The 11074-nt window shown below is 50.8% G+C and overlaps 1 protein-coding gene across 1 annotated transcript in view; it reads right to left on the reverse strand.

The window, feature by feature from the left end:
• The window catches only part of LOC103567002 (nitric oxide synthase, inducible-like), a 198907-nt gene extending 190016 nt beyond the window's left edge, over positions 1-8891 (reverse strand). Inside the window, 2 exon segments of the mRNA XM_070560857.1 lie at positions 7385-7558; positions 8729-8891. Of these exon segments, the coding sequence (XP_070416958.1) occupies positions 7385-7494 (110 nt within the window). The 5' untranslated portion in view covers positions 7495-7558; positions 8729-8891.
• Between the last annotated feature and the right edge of the window lie 2183 nt (positions 8892-11074).

Raw genomic sequence — 11074 nt, forward strand, 5'->3', positions numbered from 1 at the left:
CACAGAAGCCCTGGGAAGATGCCCCCTCAAAAGCCAGGTACAAATGTGGCACAGGGCTGCGTGGGCTCCTTCAACCCTGCCCTCCCAGGCCAGCAGCACTGCCCGCTACCCACTCATTTGGGGGGAATTAAGCTTTTTTATTTAAAGCGCTTGATTTATCTTGGTTTCTTTACTTGTTCTAAGTTTTTACTATGGAAAATGTTAAGCACATACAGGTAGGGAGAACAGTGAAATAAACCCCCACGGGCCCTTCATCCAGATTCAACCCAGTTAAACAATTGTCAACCCATGGCCAATCTTGTTTCAATTCTACTCTCCCAGCCCCGCCATCATTTCAAAAAAAGACTGAGACGTCATGTCATCCATAAATATCTCAGGAACTATTTCTGGAAGACAAAAACTCTTTAATAAGACATATTCATTATATTTACCTTCAAACAACAGATTTAAAGAATTTAGCCTGTCCTTTGAAGAGGGAAAAGCCCTAACAGTCTGAAGCCACTCAGAACCCTTTGGTTCTGGTTTGGGATTTCAGGTTCGCTCTCCTGACAAGTGCTACAGAGAAGAGAAGCTGTGGGACTCCTCCCAGCCACATCCCCGTGAGCACCCCTCCAACAGTGACACCCCACAACACGTCTCCTCTGCGGGCTAATCACACTATGGGCCATTTTAGTATGGAAGCTGTTGCACCCCGTGTTCTTTGCAGTATTTCTGGGGTGTGCCTGCACACATGCGCACACCAATGGGAAAGGGAGTCAGAGAATATTACAAGGGTCTCTCATTTTCTGCTGTATGCCTATCTGTGGTGTTGGAATATGACAAATGAACATATATTGCTTTTATTATTGGAAAAAGTAATGACTCTACAATTAACTATATACATCATATCGTAGCATTAAATGACTTATAACTATAAAGACATAGTGTCCCTTTAAGAGAACATAAGCACGTATTGGAAAGCAACTTCTCTCTGAATCAAGTGATTCAGCAGCCCTGTGAAGTGCCCTCACTTACAAATGTCATCTTTTTAAATACGAAATTTTCCAAATTTATGTAGCTAGTGTAAAAATTGTTCTTGCTGTACCATTCTTGCTGCACTCTCAATCATTTTAAAAATCTGTTGGTAGGTTCTTCCAAGTTGGAGAAAATGTGACCACCTTTCATTACCCCTCTGACTGGTGTGCCCCACCAGAAAAAAAGCCAATATAGGGTAATCTGAACATTCAGAACAGATAAGCCACGGCTGAACGGTCATCATGGGGCTGCTGAAAAATGATGGTGTTTTGAGGCTGGGGTCCTCAGTATCGTCACCCCTCACCCCAAACCCACTGTGTTTGTTTTTCCTTCCTCTCACTTCTGGCCAGAGAACTGGAGAATTTGAGAAGCTCATGGTCCACAGTGACATTTAGATTGAGAAACAGTGTCTTTGTACACTTAACATAACTATTGCCCCTAAATATTAAAAAGCTACCTGAAAATCCACTATATAGATGGACCATAGTGAGCCTGAGCCCATTACCTATGGCTGGATATTTAGATTGTGTCCAGTTTCTCCACCATTATAAATAACGCCTCAAACAGTGTACATGGTCTGCGGCTGGCTGTGTGTGTGTGTGTGCGTGCGTGTATGTGTGTGTGCATGTGTATGAAAGCACAGAAAATCCCTTGAGGGAAATGCCAGTGAATGTTAACAGTGACTAGCCTTACGTGATAAGATCATGGGCAATTTGAATTTTTCTTTACATTTGCCCGCATTTTCCAACTTTTCACAGTAACCGTGAATTCCTTTCATAATTGGGAACATTTTTTTAATTTGAAAAATGAATAAACAAAGCTATGCCCAGTCCCCTTTCTCCCCCACCTAGCGGATTTCTTTGGGTTAGCTGCTGGGAGATAAGGTGACCAGAAGCCAGGTGAGTGTATTAAGGATCTGGATACTTAGTGACAAATTATTGCTTCATCTATCCAGATGCTCATGCGGTTTGGCTAAACCTATGGCCGTGCGTGGTCCCGCTTGGTCCTTCCTGGAAATGGAGGACCCTTAAGGACATGCCATCAAAAAGGGTGCTGGAGTGTGGTGCTTGCTTAGCCCCACAACTATCCACAAGCCCCTGAGCGACACAAGACGCTGAGGTCAGAGCTGCGGTCTGTGGCTGGCTTGGGGGCCGACCTGGGGGCCTGATGCCCCTATGGGTCCTGCTCCTGTGCAATACCTCTCCATACACCAAGGGTGGGGGGCGAGGAGGCACTCTGGGAAATGGGTCTTATTTGTCAAACAAGAACCTCTTTGCTCTCTTAAGCATATCTGTCCTAAAGGGTGTAGCAGCCCCGGTGCTGAAAAATCTAGAAAGCTCCCAAGTGCTCAAACATCCACAAGTCCTACACCAGCGTGCATAGACGCCTCTCGTGGGTGCATGTGGGGCTTCTCTGGGTCTTGGTGGCTACTGAAGTGCAACCTCCTATGCGTTCTGAACGAGGACAATACTTAAGTCTTCATCGGAATCCTACAGAGCGAATATTCCAACCCTCAGGTTGTCAGGGAAAGCCTAGGCTCAGAAACAGCGCCGCGCGCGGTTCGAGCGCGGTCCCAGCGCGGAGCCGCGCGCCTCCCTCCCAGCCCGGACCCGGCGGGAGTACCTGGCTCGGCGGCGACCGCAGGTGCTCTGTGGCCGGAGGATTCTACGGAGGAGCCGGCAGAGTCGGGGCCAGGCGGCCTCACACGCCGCGCCCAGGCCCTCGCGCATGGCCCCGGCGCAGGCGCTGCTCCAAGGGCGCCTCGCTCCGCGCGCCGCGCCGGCCGCTTTATCGCCGCCGGACCCCGCAGCCCCCACCCCGGGGCGGAGCGAGCCAGAGAGGCGGACTGGATTCGGCTTCATCCCACACCCGGCCCGGGGCCAGAGTGTCGGCCCCCCGGGCGGCCACCTGGCCCGGCCGGGCGCGCCTGGCCCCGCGCCTACTCTTTCCTCGATGTCGTCCCGGGCCCCCCACACCCAGCGGCCCACAGCGCGAGTTCAGGGAAGTCTGCCTTTTGGTTGCCGCGTGACTTTCTCTGGCCTAAGACCCCGGCACAGGTACACCCGGCCTGGGGTTTGTTTTTCCCCATGAAATAACAATAACGATCATAATAATAACTCCCATTGTACAGTGCTTTATAGTGTACAAACAAACTTTCCTGTCTATTTCATCCACCCTTTACTAAATCCGGTCAAGAAGGCAAGTCTATATTGTTATCCCCACTTTATGGAGCAGAAAACTGGGGAACCCAGAGAGGTTAAAGATCTTGCCCAAGGCCCCACAGTAGCCCCAGGGCCACAGCCCAAACTCTCTCACCTCGCAGGCTGCCCCAGGGAATGCTATTTCTGTTTTGCATGTTCAGTGTGATTCCAGAAAGAAAGCCAAAGAAAGCTCAGGGCTGCAGGTGACTTTTAGTGGGAGATGTGGGGGGGCGGTTGGACCAGAAGCCCCCTCAGGTCCCTTCCAGCCTCCTGGTCCTTGCTACCTGGAAGGCACGGGACCTGCTGACTGTGCTCCATCTATTTGTTGCTCTGGACACTGGGAACAGGACAACTCCTAGGGTCCAGACAGGCAGGGCAGCAGCCCTGGGCCTCAGAGCACAGGGAGCCCTCCTGGACATACTCCAGCACGTTTCATCCCAAACCCAAATTCCAGTGGAATGAAGGAGGGTACATATTTGTTCTGAGCCAACTGCAACCCCGCTCAGCTTTGTTCCGAATTCCATGTATCTTCACCCAGATGTTCCCAACATTTGCCTTTATCTCTAAAACACACACACACACACACAGACACCATGTTCACTTCCTAATCATTTGTTTTCATGACATATAGAATCATGAGTCACCTATAATCGGTTTTTGGTCTTATTACACCTGATTGGATTTGAAAATTACTTTTTAAAATCAAAATATATTAATTGGCCCCTGTTGCTTTCAGGATAAAATCCCCTTTGTACTGCTGCTTCCTCTTCCACTAGCATCCTCCCCACACACAGCCCCCCCCAGCTGGAGGGTGCAGTCCAGCTGGGCCTACCTCCTCCTGAAAGCTTTCTCCCACCTCGCTCCTCCCCACACTACAGCCAGGCCAGGCACCCCACAGGAGCCCCAGAAGAGATCCTAGTGCAGCCGCAGTCTCCTGTCACCTCCTGTCTACCTCTGTCTCCCCCCTCACTCCGATGTCTGGAGCTCTTTAGCGTCACATTGTCCATGGACTCCGGCCCAAACCAGATGGGAAGGCATCATTTCCCGCATCCCCTCCCAGACACAGAGTAGGCCTGCAGGGAGAGCCCATCCAGGGCTGGTAGGTGTGAGTCTGGCTTTGGTTCAAACCTCAGCTCCACCTCTTTCCGGATATTGACCTTGACTGAGTAAATCACTCAACCTTGTGAAATAGGGATGACAATAGTTTCTGCCTCATAACTGACACGGTAATAAGGACTTTATAAACATTCTCTCTTATTTTTAGCTGCTGTGTATGCAATTAATAAATGGCTCCATTTATTGTTTACCTAATTGATAAACGGAAGGACTTCATTGACAGTGACACCCAGCACAGTGCCAGGTGAGGAGCCCTCAGCCAATAACCGTTCATGGGCTGGAACCTGCCCAGGACCAAAAGTGTGGCAGCCCAGTGTAGCGGTTGTGAGCTAGACCGCCGGGTTTCACTCCGGCTCTGTCATTTGCTAACTGTGAGGTCTTAAAAATTACTTCAACTCTCTAGCCTACGGTGTCCTCATCGCTACAGCAGGAGGATAACAAAAGTCCCTTCCTCACGGACTGTTGGGAGGGTTAAATGGATTAATGCATGGTATTCTCTCTCCATGCCTCTAAAATCTGATTGAGCACTTCCGCCAGTCCGCTCGAGCTTAAAAAGATGGGTCAAGTCAGCTGGTTTGCCTCAGGCCAACCTACAGCTCAGGGCCCTGCCTGGGGTCTGAGCTCAGGTCTCCTGAATGGTTGGAAAACACAAGTCAGGAATAGCCATTGGTGCTATTAGAGGGTGTGGGATTCAGGGAGAAAGGCTGCAGGCCACACTGTAGGGGCTGGGGGAAGGTGGGGTTCAGGATGATCCCCAAAAGGTAGGGGAGGGATTGGGTCTGGAAGAGTCAAGAGAGGAATGTGCTGTGTACAGGCACTGGGAAACCGAGGAAGGCTGGGCCGGGCAGGTGGATGGGCCCTCTGTCTGCGAAGGGTGATCATGCAGAAACAACCCTGCAATCAAGCCTCAGTGTGGTGACAGGCGATGGGGAGATACTGCAGACTCTAGAGCAACAGCACGACTTGCTAGAAGTCAAGTTGGAATGAGAGAAGTCAGAGCCAGTGTGGGGCACTGCACCTGGGGAGGCCAGCCAGCAGGGGCTGCAGTGGTGAGGTGAAGACAGGGAAGGGATGTGTGACTTGGTGACCGAGAAGAGCCAAAGCAGATTCCTGGGGTTCAAGCCCTCTCAAGATCCTGGGAGGAGCGGTGAGGCCACCGGCAGCCTGCAGCTTTCAAATCAGAAGTACCAGGAGGAAGTCAGAGGCCGTCCAACCCTGTGTTCTCCTCTCTCGGTCTCTGGGCCACTACAGCCCAGACCATCAGGCTTTAAACATTCTCTCCTCCAGTTCAACGCTCACACCACACCTGATCTGTCTCACTGAGGCATCTACGATGGCTCCCTGATACCAAGCAGGGCAAGTCCACGTCCCCTACTCTGCGTTCAAGCCATGCGTGCTCTGGCCTCGCGTCTCCTATCCCCGCCCCCTACCCACGGCCCCTACCGCATGCCAGGCCCAAGCACAGTCATGCTGGCTTCTGTCTCTGAGCCTTTGCCCCTCACCCCCTTCCCGAAGTGTCTGCACCACCTCTCTTCACCTCTCCACATTCTACCCCCTCCTCCAAGGCCACACCGAGCCCACTCCCTTCTGTGACGCCCTTAGAGGGGACTGTTTAAGGTGCCCAACCCCATCCTAGCTGCCAACAGCAATAGCAATGATGACACCTGCCACAGTGCCATTTATTGAGCAGCTAGTCTCTGCCAGGCATGGTGCTAAGCTGTTTACATGTGAAAATTCATTTCAGTCTTGCCACCACCCCAGGAGATAGGCATTACTACTCCCTTCTGACAGACAGGGAAACTGAGGCTCAGAGGCTGGGGGACTTGCCAAAGGCCACAGGGCTATTAAACGGCAAAGCCAGCTGCTTATCCCCAAGCCCATTCTCGTTTTCTGCTGCTTTCCTGCCACCTCTGTCTGTCATGCTGCCCACCTCCAGGGAGCACCCTGCCCACTGCGGTCCCCAGGACAGGCTCCACTGGGGCTGTGGGGCGGCCTTGTGTGGACCGGGCCTCTACTTCCATTCGTGGTTTCATGTTCTTGCAGATGGAGTTGTCTTTCCACTTGGGCAAGCCTCAACCTCCAGTCCGAGGCTGTGAACCCTTCTAGCATGTTCTGGACCCTTCTAGCATGTTCTGGAAGCCTGTCCGCGGACTGGTTGGTCGGCTGACTAGTTCTCCCAGTTCTGCCTCCCGCTTGCTCCTCCTACAAACGAGGGGTTCAAATTCCACCTCTGTAATTACCAGTCATGTGACGGAGGAAGTCACCCTCCTCTTAGAGCTTCTATTTCCTCATCTGCAGGATGAGACAACAGCTCACACTTCACAGAGCCGCCGTGGAGATACGTTGAGAGGCAATGCGCATGAAGCGCCCTGTATAGCCCCAGCACAGAGTGCGCGCTACATCAACTGTAATAAACCGGAACGCAGATTGGGCGCCTGCTCTGTGCGGGCACACTGCAAAGTGCATTACAGGCACACTCTCATTTCATCCACAACATGCCACGAGGAGGTTCCCATTGGTGTCCCCATCCTGAAGATGAGAACACCTGGGGCTCAGAGAGGTTAACTTGCCCTAGGTCACACAGCCGGTGAGAGACAGCACCGGGCTTAGATAAAGTCTATCTAACATCCTGGTACTCTTCGGTAGGTTGGTATTCAAAATGTCTAATAACTAGCAAGGCATTTGCACTGGTGAATCAGAACAGACATCAGCCGGGATGCCTCCTGGTTCTAACCACTGGCCTCCACTGCCTCCCATTCCCAAGTTAGGTATTCCATATTCGCCTCCCATATTCTTCCCCCAGAGATTCCAAGCTCATTGAGGGCCAGGACTGGGCCATGTCCCTTCCTTCCTCACATCGTGTCAGGTGCAGCGAGGTGCCCAATAAATAATGGCTGCATCAGATTCCAAGAGGGACGTCCAAGAAGCAAACGGCAAGATCAGACTTCCAGTGACAAGCCAGGGGCAAAGAGAGGACTTCTGAGTTGTCGGCAGAGAGTGGAGGATGGCAGCCGAGAGGACACAAGAGCAGGTGGCAGCGGGGAGCAGCTTACCTGGAGGGCGCCTGGATGCTCTTCCACACGTTGTTGTTGAGGTCCATTTCTTCAGTCAAGTCATACTGGTTGAATTTGGCCTTAAACAGAAACTTCCAGGGACAGGCCATCTCTGTGGCTATGCAAAGCAGGTCACTTGTCTGGATTTGAACTCGGAGATTCTTCGCTGTGGGGCTGAGGAAAGAGAAGGAGATAGCGACGGAAGGTTGAGGAAGAGTTTACAGAACTGGGCCTTCTCGGTACGGTTGGTTTACCGAGGAAGCAGTGCAAAAGTGAACATAGGTCTTGATCAGCCACCTCATCGATGCTTTGCAACCTCTGTCCCTATTTGGGGCTGGATTTGGGGATCCTACGGACATAGACTTTAATTCTGCAAAGTCATAACAATCTAAAGGGCGAACACTGGACCCACAAGGACAAAGCATCCACTGTGAGCCTCCTTAGTGGAACCTGCTGGCCCACCTGACCCGGCCAGCTTCACTGCTGACCCCAGGTGATGGGGCAGGAGCCTCTGGTCACTGACACATGGGCGCCTTGGCCTGGCCCTGCAACATCGCTTCCAGCAGCTCTTATTAGCAACCGTCATTTATGCCTGTCATTGGAGAAAGCACTCAAGTTATAGCTGCCTTTCTTTTAAGATTTTGCAATTGTTATCAACTTGACCATCTGTTTCTTTTTTATTATTTGGGGAGGGGGGAACAGGGAAATAATTATTTGTGAAAAAAATGCACTCCACTCTCAATATTCAAGATCATCTTTTCTAAAGACGAAAAAGGAGAGCTAAGTGGAGGCCTGGGTCTGGCCTGGGCTTGCCCCCAGCACACCTCTGCAATGGGGACACCATTTGCACTGGAAGGCAGGGCAGTGATGGGGCCCATATAAGAATCCTGGAGCCCCCCAAATCTGGGTTCAAATCCTGGCTCTACTAGTTACATGACCTGGATCCAGTTATTCAACTGGGACTCATTTTTTCATCCTTAAAATGGGCTTAGTAATATCCATCCTAACAGAATTTGTTTGGGAGGAGAGAGGTGCATATTATAAGGACTGGATAGGATAATCTATATTAAAAACAATTCTTCGCAGATCACTCCCTACTCTCCAGTCTGAATTTTCCAAAACGTTTTTCCTCAAAATGCAGCAGCCACAGCAAATTTTGCCGAAAAAACAATCTGAATAAGATGGCCAGTTCAAATGGCCCAAGCCTCGTGTTGGCATGTCTTAGAATTTCTACCAGTTTATCTCTGGAGGCAGAACATCCCCACAGCTTTCTGAGCCTTCGCAAACAGGAAGAAACAAAACCCACTCAAAACAGCAGCTTCCCCCGAAATGAAGACAACTCACCTCGCACTGGCCTGCCCTGCCTCTGCAGGGTGTGGACGCGCAAACTGCAGGGAAACGTGCACCTTGAGAACTTCGGGACAGCCTAGAACTGCCTGGTCCCTTCGCCAAAGGTGGCTGAGAGGTTTCAAACCAGCAACGCTGAGTTCTCGGGGGCCGGGGAGCCTCAGTCTTCAAGCCACTATAAAGTTATGATCACACAGGCAGCGAAGAAGTATTTATACCCACCCCGTGCCATCCAGGGAGCTGTTTTTGCATAAAGGTCACTTTTTTGTTTCCAAAGGGAGTGTCCCCAGCTGGGTGTGCGGTTAGCTAGCTTATGACTGGGACTCCTGACCTGTGTCTGACTTGAGCCTGTTACATCACTCCACGCAGTGCATCCCCAGTAAACTCACCTCTTCCTGGTCCCGGGCCAAGGGCAGCTTGTCAGCAGGGTGGTGGGTCCAACAAGGGAGTCACCAGGGAGCCAGGTTCTGTTGAACTGTCACATGGCCTCCCTTTCAGCATCTGGGGGATTTTTTTTTTTCCTCAGCGGGGTGCTCCCTGGTTAATTCCTGTCCAGCCTCTCAGTTTTCTAGTTTGTGGCAGTAGTTCAGGAAGCTGGGCAATATTGACAGTATGGAACACACTGGAAAATGCCCAGGTTACGGAAGGCTGGTGATGCTGGATGACGTCAGCGTTCCAAACAGGGCCCTGAAATATTCGGCTTGAGGTTTTGGGAAGGGAAGGAAAGCCATTGGCACAGAGAGACCTCCCAGCAGTTGGTGTGACTAATGTCTCACCCTCCAGCTCTCAGTAATCTAGGGTAGAATGGCAAGCAGAATTATTTTCTACCAGGAAAATGTTCCTCTCTTCTAATAGAAATTGTAACTTCTTATATGGAAAATTATAATTTCCTATAATTCCGTTTGCTATAGTGCTGCAAATACAGTATTCCTATATGGTATGAATTGTTCCATTATTAGAGTAAAATAACAGCTACGTTAGAGAGGAGCAAAAAGAGAGGGAAAAAACCACCCCTGGTCTCACCATCCCAGCACATCACTGTCACCATCCATTCCTTTCCTTCCTGTCTTTCCCAAAATAAATGCAGCCTTATCATGGATTGAATTTATCTAGGAGAGACAAACTGAGTCATAAAAAAGTCACAGATAGGAGCTCAAAGACCTTTGTGGAGTGAATGAATGAATGAATGAATGAAAAGTAGGAGTGGATTGCAATGAGTGTCAACATATCAAAGCCATCGTTTTCTCATGCTTGAGCCAGTTCAGTTCAGGGAAACCAATACTGCTTGAGGAAAGATACAGAGTCCCAGGGCTCAGGGAGTGCAAAGCTCAGAGAAAAGAATGGATAATTAGAGTACAGAGTGATACAAGCAGTGATGGAGGGAAGGCATGGCTGACGTAGCTGAATTGGTGTTGTTCAGGGAAGGTTCACAGAGGAGAGGACAGCAGGGCAGGGTTTTGAGGGATGATTAGGAGTTTGCCTCACCCTAACTTCTATTCCCTGTAACTGCTTCCACGTATTCTGGCTATACTTGCAGCAAATACATGTATTAACTCCTTTAACTCCTCTAACAACCCTATGAGGGTTCCTCTAGAATCATATCTCTTGGCATCAGAACAGCTGATTGGTTTTGCTTCAGAAAATGCAGTTATTCAGTGATTTGATTTGTGAAACATATGACAGTCTGGCTTTGGATAAAGGGGCAGTGAAATCCCAGGGTGTGTGTATTGCTCCTCCCTTGAGGCTGGTTCCCGGCTCGCTCACTTAGATGCTCCTGCCCCCAACGAACAGGGCCGCTCCCAGATGCAGGTTCTGGGCACTGCCTCCATGTCCCCATTATCTTGTTGTCAGCTTAATTCTGCAAGAGGCCTCCCCTTACATGGTCCCCTGAAGCGTGTGGTGCTCACAGCTGCCCCGCTGCCTGGGTCCATTGCCTTCTTTGATTCCTCATCCTGCAGACAGGTGTGGAAACTGAGGCGTATAGACTTCAAGTGAATCTGTAGCAGAGCCAGGCAGGAACCCAGCTCTCCTGACTGTGTCCCCACTAAGTCATGAGCCCTTGGGGGTACAGATCATGCTGTCCTCACCACCCAATGTCCCAAACACCCACTGACTGGCACAGAGTGGGCACTCTGGAAGCATTGGCTGAATGAATGAATGATGAGTGGTACCCATCAAAGGGCCTCTGGAGTGCCTGGTGCAGGGTAACTCTTCGTTTCCTTTCCCTGCTCCTTTGCATTCTGCTCCCGTTCGCATCCTGAGCTTCAAGGCTGCCATGTCACCTCGGGCCTGGCTGTAACCCAGCACCTGCCAACGGCGGTGTTGTTGGCCCGTGGCAGGAGC

Source organism: Equus przewalskii, chromosome 10 (assembly GCF_037783145.1).
Source record: "Equus przewalskii isolate Varuska chromosome 10, EquPr2, whole genome shotgun sequence".
NCBI classification, from domain to species: Eukaryota; Metazoa; Chordata; class Mammalia; order Perissodactyla; family Equidae; genus Equus; species Equus przewalskii.